Source organism: Arachis ipaensis, chromosome B07 (assembly GCF_000816755.2).
Source record: "Arachis ipaensis cultivar K30076 chromosome B07, Araip1.1, whole genome shotgun sequence".
In the NCBI taxonomy this organism is placed as follows: Eukaryota; Viridiplantae; Streptophyta; class Magnoliopsida; order Fabales; family Fabaceae; genus Arachis; species Arachis ipaensis.
The window spans coordinates 118,289,367-118,316,478 of NC_029791.2; the positions used below are offsets into that span (position 1 = coordinate 118,289,367).

A 27,112-nucleotide genomic window follows, 5' to 3' on the forward strand; every position below is an offset into this window, starting at 1 on the left:
AATTATAATACTTCTTGTATGCAAAACGTATGTAAATATAGGTGCAAATTATTGCTGGCTAAGTGCTGGCCATGTAGCATTACTCTTTTTTTTTAAATAAAGAACTTAAACACAATAAGGTAAAGCTTAAAAAGTAGAAAATAAAGTTAAAATCAAACTAAAAGACGTAACTCATTATTATCTTTCACATTATCATCAACAATAGAATAGATCAACACCACTTTACTGTTGATAGCTTTTAGATGACCTATTAATAATATCCGTGATTCTCTGTTTTGGAAGATTTTTTTTTCAACCAAACATTCCAAATGACGCTAAAGAATCTAATCAATCATTTTTTTTCTCTTTCTTCCTATATAGTAATTATGTCCAACTTTTAAAGTGTTGCTTGATTATACTTAGAACAATCCAAGGTCTACCAAAGACATTTAACCAAACACACCATATATGGCAAATACACTCACAACCAAAAAACATGAGATAACAATTTTCAACATTTTTTATATAATACATAAATATTATCATTCTGTTCAATAACACATGATTTATACAATTTTAGTATTTACCTTCCTATCAAATCAAACTATGTAAATAATTCAACCCTTGGTGACATCAATCCTTTCCATATAGCTTTAATGAAGCAGTAACTAGTTATGTCTTCGGGAAGAGTTTCTTCTTACAACACCTGTACAAACGAGTTAGTAAAGTACACGTCTTTCTTTTATCAATTTTTTATGCAACTCAATCCATTATGTTATTAATTTGACTTGTAAAATCCTATGAAGCTAGTTAACTAGTTCCAACTCCTATGGAAATAGTTCTCACTTTTATTGAAAATTTCATATCCACTATCAATTCTCTTTGGTTCGAAACCGAAAAAGTCTTGGAAGTGTATCTTTTAAAGCACCACATTATAATCAATTAGAATTGGATTCTTCTTCCATCCGCTAATTCTATAGACAAATAACTGATCATCTTATTTTCTCACGTGTTTCTCATTTATATATAATTGACAAATATATTTTCATAGACTCTTCTTATAGAAATAGTCAACATCTCATTAAGAATTAAATAATTACATGATCACATAATCTTTTTTCATAACGGACAATCTTCTTTTAAAAAGCGATATCACTACTTAAACAAGAGAGCTATATTTCGAATAACCGCATCCCCAACTTCCAAATCTCCTAGTTTCTTTGGAGCCTGCACTACTTTCCACTTCACTAAAAGTATCCCATTCTTTCTATCCTTCTTACTCTATAGAAATTTTTTCTGCAACAAAATCAACTTCTTTGCCACTGCTTTTGATATTTTGTACAAGCTAATACAAATAATCAAGCTATTAAGAACATATTTAATAATCAAGTTATTGGCTTTTCATAAACTGACTTTTTTTTCTACCTTAACTATTACCAATTTTTATATCTTGAGAAGCCTTAGATTAACTCTTAGATATATTCGAAAGTTTTTAACTGGTAGCAATGCTTTTTTACAATCCAATAAACTACACATTTTTTGTGTCAATCCTTATTTACAATCAACCAGAATCAAGGTAGATTTATTAAAATTAAAACTTAGACTAAATATCAACTTAAAACACTGTAATAATTTCTTCTAATTTTAATAGTCTTTTTTTCCAAAGGACAAAAAATATAGAGTTATCCACAAACTGAATATAAAATTTTTATATTATCTCTTTCAATTAATAATAAAGAAAAACGTCCATTTTTAACTGTGTCTCCTATTATCTTATATATGCAGAACATCTACAACAAAAAGTGAGAATTAGAGATAACATGGATTGAGAATATTAAGTGAGACAATTTGTTGTTGAGGATTATGATATCACGTGCCGGGACGGAAGATGATGCCTATTAGTGCTAGAGGCACGTTGTTATGGTGTGGACATATATGGTAAACTTGTTGTTGCATAGCATTTGCATTTTTTTGCTAGCTTCAAAATAATCTCTTTTAATTGATAGATTGCATCTTTCTGATTCACTATTATCACTACAAGAATTTGACAAATTAGCGATAAATTTTTGCGAGAAATATTTTTTTATCATTAATCCGTCACTAACTTGCGAGGAATTAATGACGCACTAACGACAAAATTAATGAGCGGTCACAAAATATCCGAACTTGAGAAAAACGACTGATTAGCGAGAGATTCACGAGTAAGTTTGTTTCTCGCAAATATACTTTTGTAGCTAAAAAAAGAGCGAAAAAATTTCCTCACTAATTTGTCACAAATTAATTAGTGAGTGACAATGTTCTAGCAAATCAGTCACTTAGGGGTTCAATCAAATAAAGTAAAGTAGCGAGGAATATTGTTGTCACTATTCCGTCGCAGGTGTTTGATATACAATTAGCGAGAAACAATTCACACACTAGTTCGTCACTAAATAAACTTTGTGCAAAAAGGTTAATTAGTGAGGAACAATGTTACTACCTAATCTATCACAAAGACTTGAAATGCCTTTTACGATGGACAATTTCCTAGCTAATTTGTCACCAAAGTTTTTATTTTTAGTGAGCAACTAGTTTCTCGCTAATTTGTCGCATAATATTGTAAAATTCAAAATTAGGGTAGCGACAGAAAACAATCGTTGCTAACTTGTCACAATGGATAAATCATTTAGTTAGGGAAGTGTTCCTTGCTAATTAGTCGCTAAAGTGGAGATACAGATTTTGAGCGCCTAGGACCTAAGTAGCGAGAAATTTGCGACCGTTTAACAACCGACACACTTCGTTCGCTGATTTCAAGTTGATTAGCAGGCAAAATACATTTGTCGCTAAGTTGTCGCAAGTTTAATTTAGCGAGCGACTTGGCAACTACAATCTTGTTGCAAAGCAAAAGCTATATCCTACCTATTTTGTAGCAATTACTCGCTAATCTCGTTGGAAATCCGTCGCAGAGTTATAACAAATCCAAAGCTAATCGAGAAAATGTTAGAAGTAACTGGTCGCAATTGAGTCACTAATCAAAAGCTTATTTAGTAAGGAATTAGCGACTGCTTAACAACTGATAGACTTTCCTCACTTATTTCATGTTGCTACTAATTTGTGAAAAAAATGTTAATCCTTATTCTATCCTTGTTTCATGTTGTTACTAATCGCTAACCTCTATATAAATCCATAGAAAATTCATGAAAAGTTTGAAGCAAATTTGCCAAGCACGATAATATAATTTGTCACAATTTTGTCACTAATCTAAAACTATTTTAAACGAGACAATAATTAAAGTCCTAAAATCGTGTGTATTTGACTCTAAAATCAAACTTGTAAAAATACAAGCCTAAGCAACTTAGCTCGATTAACCATAAAAAATAGCGAATTAAGCTGGCTGACTTCTGGGCCAAATGGATGCCTTTTTTTTAAAAATAAGCTAGTATATATTTTCTTATTTTGTGGACCCAACTTAAAATCCGACTAACCCCTAAAAAAAAGTAACACGCACTATAAGAAAATCACCCATTCAGCAATACTTTTTTTAAGCTACATTTAGAAAGTGTAGCCTATTACGCTTTTCTTTGTGTTACCCTTTTATAAGAGAATAAGAAACACAATTATGGCATCACTTGAAAAGTGTCTCCTTAGATATTAAAAAGATTACTTATAAAGCGTATCCTTATCTTAATATTTATGGATACACTTTTCTAACAAAAAAGAACGCTTTTGAAGAGTAACCTAGGATGCGTTTATTTATAGGCACAAGATATTAAGACAGGGACATTGAGACACAAAGTCGTATTTGACAGATGAGACATAGACACAGACATTGTGTCTAGAGACACTGAATTAGTGTATTTTGTGTCCATCCTGCCAGAAAGAACACAGAAACATTAATAAGCTAAGAGACACAACTTATTTTTTATTTTTTAATTCTTTTATTATTCGTATTAATTTTTTCTAATTATATTTTTTTATTGTTCTATTTTTCTTCCCAGATTTTTGAATGAAAAATAGAAAATAAATTAGACTTTCATAAATTGTTCTAATTTATCACCAAATAAAATACAACATTAATTTTTGTGTGTATGTTCTTTGTGTCTTATTTTCATTGTCTTGTCTTGTCTAGTTCTCAGAACCAAACGCAGTCATAGAGTCAGTTTAGATTGACTTTTGAAAAAAAAAATACTTATTTTCCTACAGCATTTTTTATCTATCGCAACATATACTGCAAATAACACTTAAAAAGTGTTGTCTAAATCAATTAAAGACAACACTTAATATTTGTTACACAAAAATAAAGCTATTGCAACTCTTTTTTAATTACATACCATAAATGTTTCTTTTGATCGATTAAAGTACATGTAAGAAGTATTGTTTTTGTAAATTAAACAAGCAACATTTGTGATATTTGTATATCACACTTTATAAGTGTTGTTCTTAAATTTTTAATAAGCTTCCCATTATAAATGTTGCCAAAAATAAATTAAAAAATTTTCCCTAAAATTTTGACTTTTTCTCCAAATATTTTAACAAAAATTACTTTTTTCTTTCTTTAACTTAGCACAAATACATCTTTATAGTTTACATGTTATTTACCGATTCAAATCCTTACTGAGTTCAAAACAAAATCCAAGCCTTATTTTCAATTAGAACCCTAACCCCAACCCATTTCGAAATTTCATTGCGCGATTTACTCTTCTGTCTTTGTAGTCCTCATCGCTGCTCTCGATTTCCTCATCGTTGCTTGTGAAGTTGTGTTCCTCTCTGCTCGCGTCGCCGTCGTTCTCATCACTGCTCGTGGCGTCATCGTTCTCGTCGCTGCTTACGCACCATTGTTCGTCGCTGCTCTACATTTTGAGCTTCTGAATTTTGCTCTGCTCGATTCCAATTTGCTCTCCTTCTTCTACTTGCAGCGTTTTGCTTTGCCCCTGGCTGGATGCTGATATGCTCTGCTCCCCGTGGTGCTCGTGCTCTTTCGGTCTTTCCATCACAGATAGGTTCGCTGTTTTACTCTGCTTTGTTATGGTTGAAGTTGATGTGAAATTCTGGTAATGAAATTTTTTCTTCTTTGATGAGAAATTACTGCTTAATTAATTATAATCCTATAAAATCACTGCAATGTTTTATTGTTATTGTGTATTCGTCGGTCTGTGCTTTAATCACTAAATGATGTCAATTTTAGGGCTTGTAATTCAATTATTGTTGGTGGAATCTCAATTTGGGAAACTTAACATTGGATTCATAGTTATTGTAGGTGTTGGAGTTGGCTGAGAATGCTTCCGGTTCAATCAATTTACTGCTAAATTTTTCATAATACTTCCAATTACCTTCACTATTTCTTTTTCTCTGCCTAACTAAACTTACTTCTTCAGGGAGGAGGAAGAAGTTGATAGATCTTGACAAGTTCTTCAACTCTCAATATACTTGAATTCATGTTAGTGGTCAAAACTGTTATACTTAGAACTTTCATGAAAATAAAGCAATTAGTGATGTGTTGTGTGCAGTAGAGATTCTTTTTCTCTCCATTTCATACATTGATAAATTCTTATCTGTAAACTCTGCTTCTCCATGATCGGTGTTTTAGTTTATCGGTGTTTTCTATATGCTCATTGCATCGTAGGTATTCATTCAACGCCTTTCTTTATGATATATCTTATCAAACTTCATAATTCTAACTAATTAATTAATTAATTATTACTTTTCACTTCTCAATGCTCAAGAAGTATGAGGAAATTAACCCTCAAATGTGTAGAAATTATGCTACATCACTAAAGATACATACACGAAATCACAGGTAAATTTTAAAAAATAAATGTGCTTTGTTAATTCTCCTTGCTTCAAATTGGTAGATGTTGTTGCTTGTTGCATTTTAAAGCTCTATTGAGTGTGATTCAGTGCTAAATGCACTGCATATGAGAATGAGGTTTGATATGTACATCTCATTTTTTTATATATTAGTTTTCTTTTCTTAAATTATGTTTATCCATGATATGATGTTTTTATATGTAGTTGAAATGAGATGCTTCTTTAAGTGTAACCTATTGATTAGTTTGAATATCTAAACTACTTAGAATATTTTTATTTATTTATTCATTTTGTTGCACTTCCATTATTTAACCGTTATCTTTATATTTGATGAAAATAATTTTGAACCTCGATGTTACACAGCTTACTGGATATAAAGGTAATCTCTCTTTAAAGAGAAGTTCATATTGGATGGCTCCAGAGGTATCTTATTCTTATTCTTATTCTACATTAGTCTCTGATATCTTAATCCATTCCTCTGTAATTTATTGACAATTTAATCAATTCTGTGGCAACTTATGCAGACTAATATGCATTAGGATAATAACCTAGAGCTAGCTAGCATGTATTTGAAGTTCTGAGTTACTATTTTTTCTTCTTCTTCTTCTATAGTTTAATGTTAATTATTACTATTAATATTTTTATTTTTTTTTTTAAAAAAAAGAAAGAATGTTTACTATGTTTTGCAGTGCTCTTGTCTCTTATTATTCAAATCTTGTAGGGTTAATGCTGTCTCTGAAAAACATTTTCCAGAAGGAGGCTTGATCCGGCACACAAAGTCCTCCATTGTTGAAGAATTTTCTTGCTTCTTCACATAATCATTTTCAACCATCAAAAGCTTAAGGAACTCAATGTTATTATTTGCTTAACCACTAAACAGAGGTAGGAAAAAATAAATGAATGAACACTATTCATATTTTGCAATTTCCAATTTGAAAAACAAAAAAGTAATTATGGAAATTAAAAATTTGAGCTGAGGCTTACATATCTGTAATTTAGGGTTGATTTTTATTTTCGAGGGAGCAAAGCAATGACGTCTCCTTGGAATCATATGGGAAAAATTGCAAATGTGGCTCAGTTAACTGGTCTAGATGCAGTTCGTTTGATTGGGTTGATTGTGAAAGCGGCGAGCACAGTGAGGATGCATAAGAACTGCAGGCAATTTGCACAGCATCTCAAGTTGATTGGAAACTTGTTAGAGCATATGAAGATCTCGGAGCTGAAGAGGTACCCTGAGACAAGGGAGCCATTAGAAAAGATTGAGGATGCATAAGTCATGTATTTCCTCTAGAGGACTTATTTAATTATCTTTTCATATTTTGACATGTGAATTAGAAATCATTACATAATAGTATATTTGAAATATTTTAATTTGATAATATTTATCCAAGTAGAATAAAATTGAGATTTTGTCTTTCATATACTGTTTATTTTAATATAGTGACATACTCGTTGTGATGATGGTGACAAATTAAAGATTCTATTACGACTGAAATATTTATGAGATACCTATCGATTTATTATTAGTTTAAAAGGAATTTGTGATGATATTTGTGATAGTATTGCAACTAATTGACTACATATTATTTCCTAGCAAATTAGCGATTACTTCATGACTCTACTTTCTCATTTAGAATAGCTTTGGTTTAGCGACAAAATTCCTACAAATCTGATTAAGGATTTTCAAAGATTAGCTATAAATTTGCTACAAAATGTGACAGATTTACGATCATATTAGCAGACAACTTGCGACGAATTAGGTTCGGAAAAATTCCTTGCTAATTAGTGTCAACTAAGAATTCCATTTTGTCTAGGGGTGTTCAAATCCAAACCGATCCAAGTTAAACCGTTCATCCAATCCAATTCAAATAAAAAATCGATTAAAACCGCACTAATTTGGATTCGATTGGATTCTATTTTTTGCAAACCGTTGGATCGGATTGGATTTCGGATCTACTTTTCATAACCGATCCAATCCAATCCAAACCGCACAATGTGCTACAATATTATTATTTTATTATTATATTTACAATTATACTTTTAACATGTTCAATTTTTTATACATTTTTATATTATTCATGTATTATTATTATTTAATAAATATTTTATGTTCAAAATATTATTTATTTATTTATTTTAACTAACCTATAATTTTATTTTTATTGTTATGTTATTGTTGACTTTTTAAAATATTGTTGAGACTTATTATGTCATTTTTGATTATTTAAAATTTGATGTTGAGACTTGTTATATGTATTTAATATTTTTAATTTATAAAACCGTAAATCCAATCTAATTCAAACCGCTTGAAATTAGATCGGATTAGATCAAATTTTTTTAAAAAAAGTATCCAATCCAAACCGCACCACAAGTTAAATTAATGTTCGGATCGGATGAATTTTTTACTCAAAACCGATCCAAACCGCACCGTGAACACCCCTAATTTTGTCTACGAAGTTAGCTTGGATTTAGTGATGATTCTGCTGCAGTAGAGTTTGTCGCTAATTAGTGACTACCTTTTAGGCTATTTCTTTTATGGAATTAACTTTTACTTTAGCGATGGATTTATGACTATCTATTCAATAACTAAAAAACTTTCCGATGAATTAGCAACTATTGTGTTTACCTCACTGATATGCGACTTGTAATTAGTGAGGAAAGTATTAGTTGCTAGGCAGTAACTAATCCGTTACAAATTATATTTTGCGTCAAATTAGTGATGATTTTACAACTATTTTTGGGATAACTAATCGGTTATATTCTTGTAGTGTTATGAAGTAAAAAGGATTCATTTATTTTTCTGGCCATCTTTGTCTTGCTAATTGATTATTTGCTTTGATTTTAATTTCTGCAGATTAAAACTCTAGCCTAAGTACTGAGAAATAAAATAAAAAAGAAAGAAAGAAATAAAGGAAGTTGGGTTTTGCTGCGATTTATATACACGTTTTCGCTCTTAAATGTTCTTATGTCTAATGTTCTTTAATGGACATGATTTTGAAGTCTATGAAGCTTACTCATTGATGTCTAAAACATCACATGCATGATATTTAGGTTTGGTTTGGTAATGCTTGTATTTTTGTACAAGCATCTTATCTTATGTTTGATAAATTAAAAAGTTTATATACTTGTGTTTAGAGTTTTTAAAAATTAGGGGTGCTTTTAAAAGTATTTAAGAGAAAAAATTTTAAAAATTAGTTGGTATTTATTGAAAAGAAAAAGTTTGAGAATCAAAATAATTCATTCATAACTAGTCAAAAATTTCTTAATTTGACTTCATTTATATAGTTTTTTTAGAGTCCTCCTAGGGAAACAATGAGGTATCTATACAATGGTTACAATGGACTATTTATTTAGTCCAATTTAAATTAAAAGAATAAATTAATCCTCATTTACCCTAATTTCAAATGGCCTGGTCAGTTTTAATTTACTCTACCACCAATTTATCCCTATTTTCAATTTTTTCCTTATTAACCCAAACCCTTTTGCTCTCACGGTTAGCTTTCCCCCCAAAACCCCTCCCATTCGCTTCGCAGACCCCGGACGCTGCCCAGCCGTGTGTGCTGAAACCGGCAACCCCGGACGCCGACCCTTCTTCGCGAGCATCCTTCCTCACTGGCCGCAACTCGTTCGCCCTGTCGCCATTGCACATCCCACCGTCACTGCAGCCCAGCCTCCACGCGTAACTCCTCCGACCCGAACTACAACCTAGTGACTCGTCACTGCCGAACTGAGCAGCAGTACCTAGTCTCCTTGCTCGAACGTTGTGGCCTGCAGCATCCCCATCGCACTGTTCACAGCGGAGGATCCGACCCTTGTTTCGCTGCCTGATCGTAGACCATTCATCGGGACCACCACGAACATCATAACCAGAACGTCGTCAACCATCCACGGTAAGTGGGTTAAGTTCTTCATTTCATGATCATCATTGCTGTTGCATGTTGTTCTAGAGACAGATTTTGTTACTGATATGATTGATTCTACATGGTGAAAAAGCATTAGGTGCAAGTTTAGTATCCTGGAGCATGTGGAATATCATGTTGGTTGAGAATGTTGTAATTGATTTAACTTTAGTGCGGGAATGGTCGAAAAAGTTTGGTAATCTTGTTTATATAGTAGAAAAATTTTAAATTTTTTCCCTCCCCGTGCAGACCTTTGCATGCAATGTGCCGTAAACTAGCTGACCATTGTTGATGTTTGGTTTACCCTTATTGGATGATTACTTTAGTAGGGTGTTGGATAGTTGGTCTTTTCATAGATCTTGCGCTTATTTAATTGAATGGTTACTTCAGTATGTAATCAGATGGTTGGTTTTGATAGACGATGTTACTACAGGAACATTTGGAGAATTGATTTTAATGATCGTGAATGCTAGTTTGATGTTATTATGTTCAAGGCTTATTTGAATACATTTGATGTGTTTTATTTTTCTTTCCTTTTTATTTGGTTTGTGTTTGTTAAGTAAACAAATGCATTTAAGATGCTCAAACCGGATTATGATCTGAATTGGATGGCTAATTTATTATTTATTTATTCGGATGGTTGTTTCTGGATGTAAAAAATTGCTTTATGGGGCTGCCAAGTTGATGCATTGTGTGAAAATAGTTTACATTGATGATTGTTGTGGTTGTAATTGATCGACCCGGTCTCCGGGACCAAGTAAATTCATGCTGAGGGAATCCTTTTGCAATATGGGTATTATTGTAGGATGCAAAACCCTTTCTTTTTCAGTGCAAACATGAATATTGACGGCTGTGCTCCTCCTTTTAGTATATTAATATTTTTGTTAAGCCATTTGGATGGTTACTTTAGTAGGGTATTGGATGGTTGGTCTTTATGATAGATCTTGCGCTTATTTAATTAGATCGTTACTTTAGTATGTAATTGGATGGTTGGTTTTCATAGTTGATGTTATGCTTGCTTGAATAAGGTTTTTATCTTAAGTAAAGATGGTTACTATAGAGACATTTAAAGGATTGATTATTATGATCGTGAATGCTAGATTGGTGTTATTATGTTGAACGCTTCTTTGAATCCGTTGAGGTTTGATGTTTTTTTTCCCGTTTTTATGGTGTGTTTTTGTTAAGTAAACAAATGCATGCATGATGCTCAAACAAGGTTATGATCTGAGGTAGTTAGAACCGATTTTAACTGAAATGGATGGCTAATTTATTATCTATTCGGATGGCTTTTTATGGCTGTAAAAATTGCTTTATGGGGCTGCCATGTTGTTGCATTGTATGAAAATAATTCACCTTGATGATTGTTGTGGTTGTAATTGATTGACCAGGTCTGCTAACAAGGTATATGCTAAAATATGAAATTCACTTGTATTGGAAACCTAGACAGTTTTGATAATCCTTTACAAGCTTCTTGACTTGTTTTTGAGTGTGTATTACTTATGTGTAGTATGATAAATATCCATTGTGTTTGCAGGTGGGGATGAGTGTCGATGGCAGAGAGAGTTCAGAGTAATTACTCTTCTTTCTGAAACTTTTTTGGTGTTTTTAAAAGCTTTCATGCAATTGAGCATATTGATACTGTGCTTTCAGATGCTCCCAGTTAGATGATCGAGTTCAGAAATCTGGCCAAGGTTATGATGATCAGGGTTCTAAAATGAAGCTTTCCAAAAAGAGAAAATGCGACTCTGAAATTCAAGCCTCAAGTGGCACACCTGTTACAAGAATTTTAAGGAGCATGAAGAATACTGTTGCAAGAATCCTGCCTAGAAGATCCATGCGACGAATGTCGAAGGTTTCTTTGACATTCTTCTGACGTATTGTTACAGCGTTTATATGTAAAAATTATATACTTGCATGGCAAAAAGAAAATGGTTTTACATGTACGAGTTGGTGATTACATTCTAATGCTTTCTGTTTTTTTCGTATCCAGTGAATTCTTGAAGTGCTTTGGGTGCCACTTGGAGGCATTAGTTACAAATCTTCCAATGTAATTATAATCCACGGTTTGAAAGTGGATGTATGAAATTTCGTAGGTAAGAGCATCCTTTTATTCCTCTATATACTAGTTTCATGAAATTGACTACTACTTTTAGAGGAAATATTGGATAAATCTGAATTTTATTTTCTCTTGAGTCACAATCCATTATTTTACTTGTTTTGTATTATAAATCAATAACTTGGTGAAGAATCACTTTAAAAGTGGGCTTAGATGTGATAAATCTTCTGAAGCATATCAGAAATTAGAAATAAGCTAAAATCTTCAATGCCAATAATTTCTTTTCGGCTTTTATGCATCAGAATTTTCTTCTGAGGCCATCTAGCTCTAATAAGTAAAGTTACATCGATTGAAAGGTAAGATTATGGTATTAATGATGTTATTTGGCTGCAGGTTGCCTGCTTCTTTTGGTAGATTTAGAAACTTAGAATCATAGAAAAATAAGAATGCGAGGTAAATATTTTGGGTAAATTCCAATTAAATACCTACTCAGGAAATCCTTTCGCGTTATGGGTATTATCGTAGGATGCAAAACCCTTTCTTTTTCAGTGCAAACAAGAATGTTGATGGATGTGCTCCTTCTCCTAGCATATTAATTTTTTGTTTAACCTTATTGGATTGTTACTTTAGTAGGGTATTGGATGGTTGGTCTGTTTGATATATCCTTTGCTTATTCGATGCTTACTTCTGTATGTAATCGGATGGTTGGTTTTCATCGTTGATTTTATGCTTGCTTGAATAAGGTTTTTCTCTTAAGTAGAGATGGTTACTATAGGGACATTTGGAGGATTGACTTTGATGATCATGAATGCTAGTTTGTTGTTATTATGTTGAAAGCTTCTTTGAATAAGCTAATGTTTGATGGAACATATGGTGAATTCAATAAATAACTGGATCGTTGAATTGCACTTATTACTTTGCTATTTAGGTGTGCCATATTTTTGCTTTGTGTGAATCTGATTTACCTGCTAGATTGTTATGTTTATAGTTGGCCGAGTCGGACTCTCGGACTCTCTGATTTACCTTTGAGGAATAAACTGCCAAGGTTGAAAGCTGAGTAAGAATGGGAATTTGTAACAGAAACTAATATTGAAGTTGAATGGTCAAAAGCTTGCGAAACGAGTCCTTCAAAGCACAAGTTTTGTTGAAGATTGGGTCTATCCATCTAGGAACATGGAAATATTACAGCTTTATGTTAGTTAATGAAGCAATATTTGTCTGCTTTTTAGGGGTAAGTTAATCTTAGGAATCATTTAGAGTCAGTCAATTTACACCATCAAAAGTTTTAAGTCTCTATTTACAATTTTGGTTCTTCAACAAAGTCAATAGTAACTTGAGAGTTTCAACATTTGATAATAATTAACATTGTTGAAGTCTGTTCATTTAATCAATTCATAGCCTTTTGTTATTTGTTTGTACTGTTACTTTCCGGTTGTTGATAGATAATTTATCATCTCTTTTTTCTTTTACAATAAACATCACTTTTGGTTCTAATTTGTGGCCATGATGTTGTATGGAAAGACTTCATCCTATGGCCGTGGATGGTCCTATGATGTATTCTTGAGTTTCAAGGGTGAAGACATAAGGAGGAACTTTACAGGCTCACTTTATCCGGATGGTTGGTTTTCATTCTAGCGATTTCTTTTTTTTTAAGTAATTGATTTTTTTGCATGTTTTTTTTTTCTAAGTAATTGATTTTTTTGCATCATATACTCTATGGATTGTGAGTTTGTTGAACACTTGAGCACGTATTTAGTTGCGCACAAATTACTGATTGTTTTCTTAAATTGTTTAGATTTGTGATTTTATACCCAAAGTAATCATAAATTATACTACAAATGGTATACCCAAAGTAATCATCCACTTTAGAATGAAAAGAACCATCCGTAATCATACTAAAATGAACATCCGCCTTAGTTTAAATGGCTTAAAGTATAGTACATAATTTATCTCAATCATTGATGCGAAAAAGAAAATTCAATGGATAAGAGCAATATAAACAGCAAGAATTCTTATTGTATTAATCAATTACACTAAGAATTCTTGCTATTAGACACATTGATTAATTTTTTAATTTATTGGACACTTAATCTAATAGTGACATATTTTATAATTTATTAGTTTAAATTTTTAAAAAATGACTAACTTAAACAGAATTAAACGTGTTAGTAAAATTTCAAATTATAATAGACTCCATGCTCACAATATTTTTAACAGAATCTTTTAATCAGGCAAAATTATGTTAAATTCAATCCAAATCAATTAAACATCCAAATTAGAATGAAAATAACCACTAGCCTACCTAATAAAATGAAGGGGTAAGTACGATTTTGGTCCCTTAAGTTTAGTGTCAGAATCGAATTCGTCCCTCTTGTTATTTTGCCATTAAAATCGTCCTTAATGTTTTTTTTCGTATTAAAATCGCATTAAGGACGATTTTAATGACAAAATAACAAGAGGGACGAATTCGATTCTGGCACTAAACTTAAGGGACCAAAATCGTACTTACCCCTAAAATGAACATCCAGCCTATTTCAGTTTTTCTTTTAATTTTTTTGTTTACGTTAACACAATAGGGTAATAAATTGTACTACAAATAGTATATCCAAAATAACCATCCACTTTAGAATAGATAGAACCATCCGTTATTATAGTAAAATGAACATCCGTCTTAATTTAAATGGCTTAAAGTATAATACATGGTGTATCTCAATCCCTATACAACTTATTATTGAACTCTCAGTCCGTCTTAGTAAAATGAACATACTTTGGCACGAGGCACATACTTACGGGTTAGAATTGAACATAATTTTTTAGAAACTTAATAATCTTCTTTCTTTAATTTAAAATAATCTCTACACTCTGCACTAATGCTCATGCTAATGAAATTTAGCATATTGCATGGGTTTTAATGCAAGAAAAGATAGAAAAGAAAGATAGTGAGAATTATATCACTAGAGAAGATATGAAACCAAAAAACAAAACTGAGGCATATGCATAAAAATTTTGATGGCACAAAAAAATTGTCATTTTTTACCTTAATTTAAAGATACAAATTTATATAATATGAAAATTAATAAATGAACAGTTTAAAATTTTGTGTGAGAAATTAAAGTAACCAACTACAATCACTGGTGAAGGCTAGTTCATCAAACTTGATATCTAAATGTAAATAATGATCTGCAATATTCCACACTTAATTAGCACAATACAGTGTTCAAAACAAAAAAGATTGTTACAATCACACCTAAACTAAACAACAAAAAATATAATGTAACAAATTAGCATGATCATGTTCCCTCTTTCATCTTGGATCAATTGTTATGTCAAATACCTTCTCTTGAGGTGGCTCTCTATTCTGCTGGTTTGGTATTGAATTCTTTGACTGCACCCTTTTTTGTATCATTGTTAGGTTTTTTACCCAAAAAATGGCTAGCAAAATAGTACTGAAACATAGGATGATGACAAAACATGCATGCTTAACCCAATTCTGGCAAAGTAGCACTGAAAAGAAGTGTCTGAACTTTGCTAACATCTTGTACCTTGCCTATAAAAATCAAGGACCATTGTTATACTGAAAAAAGAAGAAAACTACAGAGTAAAAAATCAAACACTGGCATGAAACATCAGTGGCCTCAAATAATTTATAAATTATAGATTTAAAAAAATAAAATTTGGCCAAAGAGGCAAAAACCAAACCAAATACCTAGAATTAGTTCCACCTCTTCAACAAAACCCATTCTGAGCATCTCATTAGCCTCATCAAGGACACGGAACTTTAGCTGGCTCAGGTCAACATTTTCCCTCTCTATATGATCCTATATAAAATCAACAATAGCCATTAAATAGACTGAAGCTTCTACTATCAACATTGGCAATAGGTATGAATCATATTGCAAAAATGAAAAACCATTATATGAAACCAACAAATATTATAAAGGCAATACTTTCACGCGACCTGGAGTGCCAACAACAATATCAACACCTCTCCTAAGCTTACTCTCCTGAGTCTGGTATGGAGCCCCACCATATATAAACAGCAAGAACTCAATCCCATTGCACCACCATAAACTTCAAAATCAACATACACCTAATCAAAGAACATCTGAAACCTAGGTGTCAAACAAACATACACTATAGAGTAGAACGATAGCTTTATACTGACCTTTTGTAGCCCAAGAGGGGGACGAAGAGAAGCGTCACGATCAGGCAGAGGGAACGGTGGCGTTTGATTCGTTGATGGTACACCACAGACAGCGCAAAGAAGACGCGACGTTCAGAGATGAGTATGGTGCGACACAGGTCCACACGGGCGTGCAGATGTCTGGCGGCCAGGCGACAGCGACGGGGAGCTCCTAGTCAACGACCGACGCTCGACGATAGCACGAGGGGGACGATGGCAGCAGCGAACACCAAGCATGAAGGAAAGACTCCAATCGTGCAGGAGGATCAGTTGGGTAGCGCCGACTGCTCAGGTTGCAGCGGACTACATGGAGGTTGGTTCTCCAGCGCCGGCGGTGGGGCTCTCTTTGGTGGCTGCTTGGTCAAATTAGGGGAGGGGGTTTCTACTAGGTCAAAAGGAGAGGGAGGGTTAGATGAAAGAGGTAACAATAAAGGGAGAATCCTAATTTCATTCGAATTTGAAATTTGAAATAAATAATAATTAATTACTTTAATTATCATTTGATTTTAATTACAAAATTATCCTTATTGTACACATTGTAGAGCAATTACATTGGCTCTTCATCATACTTTTCCATTTTTTTATATTTTGATTTTTTATCTCACTCTCTTATCACTCAACTTATCAGATTATATTCCTAATTATTAGGATGTAACATATCATATATTAATGAGACCTTTTATAATTTAATTTTTATATATACTATTGCATTAAAAACTAATCATAATAATATATTTTGAATGTCATTAATGTTATTTTATTTTATTTTTTGTGAAGACGGTGTCATTTGAGCTATAACTCGTTGCCGTCATTAATGTTAATTGATTTTTACTTGTAACCTCCCACTAATTTATTTTTTCTATATTATTTCACTGCATCTATGTAATATTGTAAAGGTTGGAGTAATCTAAATTTTAATTATCATTAATTTTAGTTAATTTTTTTTGTAATCATTAATTTATTGTCTCACTTACACAATATTTGTTTCGTGTTTTTCAAAGTAGAATGATAATTTATTCTTATTTTTTAACATAAATGTTTTCAAATTTTATCATAATTGGATTTAGAAAAATATCAAATACTTAAATTAATTTATTCAATTGACAAATTTACTTATAACATTCATAAGTTCTTACACATAATATCCATAATTTTATATTAATAACTTCCATAATTTCATACTTATAACATTTATTTTTTTTGGTGACTTTCGTTTTTTTTGGTGACTTATACTTATAACATTTATAATTTCATATATATGATATCCATAATTAATAAATTTTTACAATTAATATTATCAAATTTCAAACAATGTGTCATATTGTATTTTTTAAATTATTATCTCATATGTGCACTAATGGATCATAATTTTAATTATTTTAATATTTTAATTTAATATTTATATGTATGCTTATTTATTGATTTTAATGTAATGAGTTAATAATTATTTTTAAAAATTTATTTCTTAATTTTTGTTTATATTTCAATTATTATTTTTTAACAGTCTATATGTAAAATATAAGTTGTATAATATGTATAACATCTATAATTTTAAACATATAATATCTATAATTAATAAATTAGTGTTAATTTATTATTTATTATTTTATTTTGTAGGTTAAAAACTAATAATTTTGGACATTTTTAATAAATAGAGACTAATTAAATATAAGATATTTTTATTTTTTATAAAATGTATTGAGATGATTTGAGATTTTTTAGGATTAAAAATATCAAAATTTAAAATTTCTATTTGGAAAAATATATATAATTATGAATGTAATAATAATGAAAATTTGAGATTTAATTTATATTAAAGTTAGAATTGACTTTTAGTTAGTTTTTATAAATTATTTTTAAAAACTAAAAATTTTACCAAACCAAATCTAAGTGTTAGTAAAACTTTTTTCGTTGTTGCTTGTTATGAGATAAGTAATAGGAACTATTATGTTTTCTTCAGCACATCTATTGTGCTTCAAATAGTGCTACAAGTAAGATCATGCTTCATCTATCATAAATTGCTATTCTTGAATTCTGGTATTCTCTCATGACTACTTACTAATTGTATTATCTTGGTCATTATCAAGTACCAAATACATTTTAATCTTATGTGTAAAACCTTAGCTTTTTTTTATAGCTCTCATTTATGCTAAACTATTTAAGAATTTCAAGTGTTTCAGCTTGCAAGAGAATGGTTGCATTTTCACATAATCAAATTTGTGGGATAAATATCTAAATTTGGGCCATGCAAATATATATATATATATTTGCACTCTCCCTGAAGTACCTATGATATCTGCTGTTTCCTATATAATAACTATGATTAAAGGAAGACAATTCCTCTTTTACTCATGCTGTGTGATCTTTCACTTATATATAACTGTGTCTAGAGTAATTTCCAGTGGGTTCCCAGTTTCTTCTTCAAATAGAACTAGTAGATTCCCAGTAGATTTTAGGATGGATCGTGGTATATGATACCTGAATGAAAAAAGTTAGTAAATACAAGCTTGACATCCAATAAATGGGTTAATTATGTTATATAATTTTACAAATACTTATATAAATAGTGAAACAAGCTCCTTAAAATGAGAAAGGCTTGGTTTAGTAAGGTTTAAAAGCATAAATTTTTTATTTTGCATTTGGTAAATAAAAAATATTATGTATTTGTGTTTACAGCTTTAAAAGATAGGAGAAGCACATAAGATGAAGTTTTTTAAAAATAGCTTATACTTATCAAAATTAAAAAATCTAATATAACATCATTTATTAATTAATATAGAACTATTTTTAATTTAAATTACCAAACATAAATAGTTAAATACTACCATTTTTAAAAGTTATCTTTTAAAAACTAACTTTTATAAATAGTGTTCGAAAAATAAAAACTTTACCAAACGAGGGCAGAGTGGGAAAGCGGAAAGTAAAATTCTACCATTCTCCAAAGTTTGGAAGATCTTTTTTCATAATAGTGGTGTAAAAGTAAAACCCAAATTTCAAAGCAATGAGGAAAGCGGAAAGTTAAATACTAGATAGTAGACACAGGGCACTTCTTATAGAAAAATCTACATGTTTGATGAATTGAGATGGTGTCATCTTTTGTGCTTTGAATAATAAGACAATTATGTTCTATTGTAATCCCTCCTTTTATATATATGCATTTATGTCACAAGTAATATTGGAATATAGGAACATGAGGAGGGAAAAATAAAGAAGCGTGGCATAGCAACTTACCATGTTTGTGAAGGATCCCCGTTTTCTGTGTGAAAAGATAACCAATATCGACCAATACCTTGGCCATTAACCCAAGCTTCTCCCTTTCCCATAGAACCAAGGTTAAGCACTACAGGATCTTTGCCTGCTGGTGCATCAAATGTAGTCTGCACCAGGGAAATAAAATTAGTTACGTTATGTTATGCTATGTCCACTCATTTTACATTAGATAACGTGCAGACTCATTCATCATCTACTGTTAGATCTGGTTTCAGTAGATGATAAATGAGTCCGTACGATGTCTTATGTAAAATAAGTGGAATATTTATAGCTTATTGCCGAGCAGTTATGCTCTTTGGAAGTTGAGTAAAAAATTTAGCGAAGAAAAAATCTAGGGACCAGCAATTTTTGTATTTTTTGGCCAGCACTTAACCATCAAAACAAAAGTGAGTAATTTTCTACCATTAGATGTAATCTCACACCATTAAAAACACTATTGATGGCCAATTAATGGTTACAAAACACCAAAATTGCTGGCTCCTAACATTCCTCTTTAGCGAACCCTTAAGTTTAAAAAATTACTAAACTATACCTGGTACCATGTGAGTGGTTTCACAGAACTTTGAAAATTTCCCCACTGAACTTTACTTGATCCAATATCTGTATAGATTTGCAGTTTCTCTCCTTGCAGGCCAACCTTCATTGAAAATACTTAACATTAGCATGCACCATGTGGAGAAATTTAACTCAACATCTTTATAGTAGCATATGCATAATCACCTGATATCCCCATGCTTGATTAGTGAAATCTCTGCCTTGAACTTTTACTGAACGCAAACCAGCAACTTTGCTCTCTAGATATGCTCCTGAAGCCTTCATGCAGAAATGAATGCACATTTTCATGTCAATCAAACATCTTTCTTGGTTGATGATGATGAATGTATAGAAAAGAAGTATGAAAAAGTTAAGACAGTTACAGGCATTCCAACAGTTGCACTTAGTAAGGAGACGTTCATTCCATTTGTCAGATTTACTTTGCATTCTGTGACAAAAGATCTACTGTCATGTGTCCCATGTGCAGAGCCTAGAGATGATTACATATAGAGTACAAAAGGTTAGTCTGCTTAAGCAAGTGTCGGAGTTCAAATCCCGCCTTGTACATGCATCAACTCATTGACCAGCGACAAACTCTTAAATAGAGTTCTGATCCACGACGAATTAGTTATTGGTCTGGCGAGTTGAAAAATACCGTGGAAAATCAAATAAAAGAAACAATAACATTCACTGTTTAGAGCTTACCTACTAAAACTCCATTGATGAATGCATGCAAAACATGCCCTTGACTTAATACACTAAGCAAGGATTGAACAATAGGAGCTTTGTCATTAAACCTACACAAGCAAGGAGTGAACAAACATCTTAGTAGAGAACATTGTAAACATGTTTAATTGCAAGCATTTATCACTAACTATTATGTTGCTATTTACCTAAAAGTGTACCACAAGTAATCAGATGTATCTTTTACTGTGCTGATTTGGTCTAATAGTTTATTTGCTCTTAATGTTGTATCATCAAAGTTAGGGATGGCTTCTGTATATACTTTCCATCTTTCAGCTGTATTGAACTTTAACTGTGGTATCATTGCTCTCACTCTGGCATTGTTTTGTGTGCTTACCTTCAAAAGCAACATAGAAAGCATGAGAAATTTCTATCACTTCATTGAATTAATGCAAAGAACAATGGTAGAAGCTCTTTCTTAAAATTACTGGAATTGATACTTCTTTTGTTCTCTTTCATCAGTCAGTTTTATTTGTCACTCTCACAGTGACAAATAAAAAGAGATCACATGGATTAGTTCATTGTTGAGCACTATTTTCTTTACCTTGCCTGAATTGAAGGTTACTTTCTTGCAATCTGGTAGAATGCTGATTGATCTTGGGGGCAATACATATGGAATGTTCTCAAATTTGACTGTGGATTCCTTTCCACCACTATTTTCCAGGAAGGCAGCACATTCCTTTGAGCTCCTTCTGAAAACATAAGCCTGAACAGGAAGGGTATAATAAATGATTTTGTTTGAAAGATTCAAGCTTTTAAAGGTATGTCATGCATTCTTTTTGTTCCATGTTATTTATATTCAAAGATATTGATTCAATGATGTAGCAAAATGTGACAGTGACAGATAAAAAATAACCAAGAGAGTAAAAGTCTAAAATATACACAGGAATTGTAGTATTAAATTCCCTACTTGTTGCTGGGAACCCAAAGTGATTATGCTTTGAGTTCCATTTAGTAAAGTGTCTGAACATGACTTGATTGCAGCATGTAGCTCCTTTAGATGACCCCATTTTGGTTGCCTAACCAATCCTGCATAACATAGTAGGCGTGAAAGTTAACCGCTGTCATGAAACTATTCATTTCAAAAGCTGTTATGTTTTGATTCACTAAGAATCGAACTCTAGACCTTCAGACATAGAACTCGTATACTCTGTCATGAAATTACTTATTCCAAAAACTTAAGCTGATAGAAAAATGCAACATTAATAGTTATATCTCTAACAACCGCTATCGTCGACATGACAAAGCTTAACTCGCCATCGGTGTAAAAGAGTTTTGCACTTACCATATTCATCCAATGGAGCTTCATCATAATAAGCCGTTATTATATAAGCAGATGCCGTTCTGTCAAAATTGGTTCCTCCATGGTACTGCATGAAATTCATACATGGTGCTTGAGTAAGCAAAAAATTGCAGCAATGGTTTTAATGGTAACAAGTGGGATACCATGTAGTAATTGACATAGCTTCCTTTCTTAGCAATGAACAGAGCAACATTATATGCAATGTCTTCTGCTGATCTTAGATATGGCTTTTCTCCAAAGGCTTGATAACTTCAAATTTCGACATGAAATTAATAGCATTAATCTAGTTAGAGACTTGGATAGTATCAAATTTACTTCCATTAGAAAAATAAAAACAAAAATGATATGTGAATTACAATGAAGAATTCAGCAAGAGAAACATACAAACTAGTCCAATTCTCTGTCCATAAAGAAGGCTTGTTAGGAGAGTTTGGACCCTTAAATGTTTTTCCACACCTCATGCCATTGCAAGCATTTATCTGCGAATAAATGTACTTAATTAATAAATGTTTATAATAATCCCCCAAAAAAAAAGGAAATTCTCTTGTACCTATAGTATTTGTGTCGAATTTGCTTAAAAAATTAACTAGTAAACGAGTCGTGCAGTTATTTTTATATGAAGTTCATAATTGAAAACTGTTAGATGATAATTTAGTAAAATTTGTTAAGTTATCTAATAATTTTTAAATATTAACTTCACATGGAAATAACTGCATATAAATTTCTACCAAATTAAATAGTCGTTTAAATAGAATAGTAACCATTGGATCAGGGGCATCATCTTGCTTGCACATAATCCAAGGCACCCCAGTATGGAGTCCAACGGCCATTTGAGCAGCCCAACGAATATAGGAGCTTCCTTGCTCATGATAAGCCTTTTCAACATTTCCATATTCATTTTCAATCTACAATTATATCAACAATTTGGATTAACAATAGTATAATACTACTAAAGTATTTGTTTAAAATTAGCAAGAAGTTGTTGTAGTTGACTTAGAATTATTTGAACCTGAGAAAGTATTATAGGCCCTCCTTGAGAAGCATAAAGATTGGCTGATTTCATCAGGTTGACTATTTTGGCAGCGAACCTTTGCATGTGAAACTGTCATTAATCATTCCCAAATTAAATACTTATTATGAATGTCAGAGTAGTGCTTCTATTACTATAACAAAAATGTTCTATGCATCAAGTCAACACCAATATGAAGTTTAAATAAAAAAGTTACTATCAGTTAAATATTGAAGATATGAACCACACTATTGTTACGGTGAAAATTCGCTCCAGTTAACTTCATATGAAATTGATAACGAGAGTCGTTAAATAATTTAATAGGTTTGACTAAATTATTATTATCTAATAGTTCTCAATTATTAACTTCACATATAAAATTAATTGCACCTAAATTTTCACCATTATAATTTATAAAAATTAAAGAACTATATATAATACCTTATATTGATTGTTATCAGTTCTAAAAGTAATACCCGGAATGTCATGTAACCACAATGGTAGACCCCTGCAGCCACAAAATCAGAAGTAATTAAGAAATTTCTTTAATATGCTTAATTATTACACGTATTTATTATTATGATTATTATTTGGCTAAGAGTTCATTAGATCCAGTTAATATATATTTTTAAAAATGTGAAAATTCACGTGCAGTCGACTTCACGTGAAGTTGATAGTTGAGAGCCATTAGATGAAAATTTAGTCAAATCAGTCAATTCATTTAATGGCTCTCAGCTATCAACTTCACATGAAGTCGACTGCATCTAAGTTTTCACCTTTTAAAAAATATAATTTTTTGGTAAGTAATATTAGCTTGAAAAGGGGTCTAACCCATAAGTCCATTCACTCTCAATGTAGGGTCCAATTCGAAGGGTTACATATAAGCCTTGTGCTTGAATTTCCTTAATGAATCTCACTAAATCACGTCTTCCACTAAAGTTGTACTGCAAATTCAAGTGCCAAAACAAAGTCATAAAATAAAATAAATAATTAATAATTTAATTACTCTACCGATCCTTATAATTTCATTGAATTTTCAATTAAATTTCTATATCATATTAGATTTTGTATCTAAGTTCCTACCGTGACAGAATTGTTAAAATTAATAAAATATTCTGTTAAACTATATAGAATATTCAGTCAAGTGTTAGAAATATTTGTTTTGCTTAACAGAATATTCTATTAATTCTAACGTTTTTATCACAGTAGAGACTTAATTACAAAATATGATATAGTATAGAAAATCAATCGAAAAGAAAAAATGCATAAAAACCTAATTAAAAATTTAATAAAACTATAAGGACTGACAGAATAATTAAATTATAATTAATTCTATATGTAAATATAATGAACACTAGTTAGTTATTAGTCTTAGGTTACCTGTCCTTGTTGAGGCTCATGAAGGTTCCAAAAGACGTAAGTTTGTATGACATCTAACCCACCTTCTTTAGCTTTTGTGATTAAATCAGGCCACATCTATTAAAATTGACAACAAATTAACATTTTTTTTTGGTGACTAAATTAACATTTTTTGTATGCTCTGGCATAACATCAACAAACAATTTTTTTTCTAAAAAAAAATATAAAGAACTATCTTTTAGTTAGTTAAATTAGGCAATTTTTTATTGTAAAATTATTTTTTTAACTTTTATTTTTATATAATTTTAGCATTTAAAATTTAAGAATTTAGAATTTAAAATTAAAAAAATTGATTGATATTTTCAAAAAAAATCTGAACATAATCAAAATTGGTACAAAGTATGAAAGACATTTGTCTGAATTGTCTCCTTAAAGATTTGTTATTCGAATTTAGTTGTAATGATTAAAACATGATTGGTGATATGAGCTGTATTCATACATGTATTATCGCAAACACATGGATTTCATTGGACGTTTCTAGTTAAAAAATTAATTAATATCAATAATAATTTGAGTAACTAAACATATTTAAAGATATCCATATTCAGTTTAAGTTCTTCTATTTATTTTAAAATATTATCACTTTGATTAAACTGATTTATTTTTTTAAAATAAATCAATGTATATAAGAGAAAACAATTTTAGACTATTTTAATTATTTTTTTATTGTCTTTTAAATATTATTGAATTAAAAAAAATAAAGCTTAATAGCGTGGATCAAAGATCAAAGTTCAGAATAATTTTATGGAGATCAACCTCTTTCTCATGGGCCACCAACCCCATGTGATAACTATATATGCACATAATATACAGCAGATGCCACTATATATATTATTGTAGTTAAGAAATTAAGTATTTACATACATAAATGTCTTATACTAGTAGATATATTAAACTTATAATAAGTGATATAATGTTCTATTACAATCTCAAATAGCCTAAAGATAAATGTATAATCTTAGTTTATTTGATGTATCATACTAGTTGAAAATATATATATGATCAATGATCATACTCTATATAGTATATAAGTATATGCAACTCAATTTTTCTTTCTTAGAGTAAAATCAAATCCATTAAATTAAATTTTAATAATAGATGATAACATAGAAGAATAATAATTGCCAATGAGTTATAACTCAAATGGCATAGACTCCCCATACTCAATTAAGAGGTTGTGGGTTTGAGTCTCCTATCTTCCAAACTTTTGCCAATGAGTAATAGCTCAAATGGCATAGTCTCCTCATACTCAATTAAGAGGTTGCGGTTTCGAGTCTCATATCTTTAGTAAAAAAAAAATAGAAGAATAATAATTATTTAGACAAGATCGAACATATTAATAAGGCTTGCAAGAACAAAATGTAAATCAATGCTTTCTTTGAAAATTTTCTTGCCTAATAATAACAGAGAGACAATGAATTAGCATTGTTCTCAAACGCTAAAAAACACACAACAATACAAAAAGAAAACTCTTATTTAAACGTATATAAACATAATGTAAATACGTATTCAAAAGAATTGAGTCTACATTATTGCTAATGAAAAATAATTTAGATAACAAAAAGAATGAAGGTACCTCAGGAGTGCTGCGAGGATAGTGAATAGAACCGGAGAATAAGATTCTATGTTGGCCATCAATAATTAAGGATCTGCCGTCGTAGGTGACGGTGGCGAGGACGGTGACAAACGCTGCCGCCGTTAGAAGGAGGAGAAGAGAGGAGTAGTAGAAGCATGACGATGGCTTCAACATCATGCTGAGTGTTATGTATTGTATGAGAGTCAAAGAGTATACAAAATATTCGGAGAGAGACTCTCTATATATCACTCTTATATTATCAACACTTGTTCTATGTTACTTGTTCTTCATCCATGCCTAGATTTACGTATCCATTTCTTTATTATTTCTTACTGTATTTCATTTTTTTAATTAAATAGAGTTCAGATTCGTAAAAAATTTATGAGATTAGAGGATACTGTGAGGAATCAAAAAAAATATTTTACTACTATATATACATAGATAATAAGGTTACGTTACTATGTTATATAGATCTTAATGAAAAAGATTCATGAATTTAATTGCTGCTTAGTGGACGTTTAATTTTTGGATCCAAATTTTAATCCTTTTGTTTTGAAAGTGAACCTTTTTTCTCCTTTTAAAAAGAAAACCTCAATAATCACGCGATTAACATTCAAAATTGAAATTAATGCTGATCAATCATTTATTCAATATTCAACTATAAATGCATTATTATTCCTTTTGAAACTTAAATGATTTCGAAAATCAGATATCTATATCATGTGTATATGAAAATAATGAGTAATCAAAATTGTAAAATATATATTAAAAAAATTAAATTATACATAGATAAAATACATATTAAAAAAATGGTTTAATTATTCTGCTGGTCCCTATAGTTTCGTAAAATTTTTAATTAGATCCCTATACTTTTTTTCTTTTAATTGAGTCTTTGCACCAAATTTTTTTTTAATTGGTCCCTACACTTTTTTTTTTTCCTTTTATTTAGGTCCATGTACCAATTCTTTTTTTTTTTAGTTGGGTCCCTATAAAATTAAGCCCATTACTACTAAGAGGAACTTAATTGAAAAAAAAAATTTAGTGGAGTGAGCCAGTGACCTAATTAAAAAGTAAAAAAGTATAGGAACCTAATTGAAAATTTTACGAAACTATAGGGACTGATAGAGTAATTAAACCTAAAAAAATTGATATATTTATTGATTTGATCTTTCTTTTATAAAGTGATGCTAAACATTTAAGTCTTTTATGAATTAAGTCTAATAAAATTAAATAATAAAATTTGGAATGATGCTAATCATAACTAATTTTTATTATATTAAACTAATTTTACTAGACTTAGTTAATAAAAAAACTTAAATAGTATAGCATTATTCTTTTTTATATCTCTTATTTGGC

General features: G+C 30.8%; 1 protein-coding gene and 1 long non-coding RNA gene across 3 annotated transcripts; both read right to left on the minus strand.

Annotated features, from left to right (window-relative positions):
• On the minus strand, nt 14,777-16,299 carry LOC110264388. Its single transcript, XR_002350506.1, has 3 exons — nt 15,666-16,299; nt 15,425-15,536; nt 14,777-15,265 (listed from the first exon to the last, which is right to left on the minus strand). It is a non-coding gene; the product is annotated as an uncharacterized LOC110264388 (long non-coding RNA).
• Nucleotides 17,926-26,064, minus strand: LOC107608372 (beta-galactosidase 16-like). Of its 2 annotated transcripts, XM_016310178.2 has the most exons (18): nt 25,757-26,063; nt 24,142-24,237; nt 23,593-23,705; nt 23,203-23,269; nt 22,762-22,854; nt 22,514-22,657; nt 22,137-22,231; nt 21,896-22,001; nt 21,735-21,819; nt 21,360-21,478; nt 20,994-21,155; nt 20,599-20,786; nt 20,411-20,502; nt 20,089-20,195; nt 19,892-19,984; nt 19,704-19,808; nt 19,133-19,278; nt 17,929-18,379 (listed from the first exon to the last, which is right to left on the minus strand). In XM_016310178.2, exons 1-18 carry the CDS (start codon nt 25,931-25,933, stop codon nt 18,268-18,270), a joined length of 2,100 nt encoding a protein of 699 aa, XP_016165664.2. In that variant the 5' UTR covers nt 25,934-26,063; the 3' UTR covers nt 17,929-18,267. The 2 variants fall into 2 exon arrangements, with proteins under 2 accessions (XP_020962025.1, XP_016165664.2); XM_021106366.1 differs by lacking the exon at nt 19,133-19,278 and having other exon boundaries at nt 17,926-18,379; nt 25,757-26,064.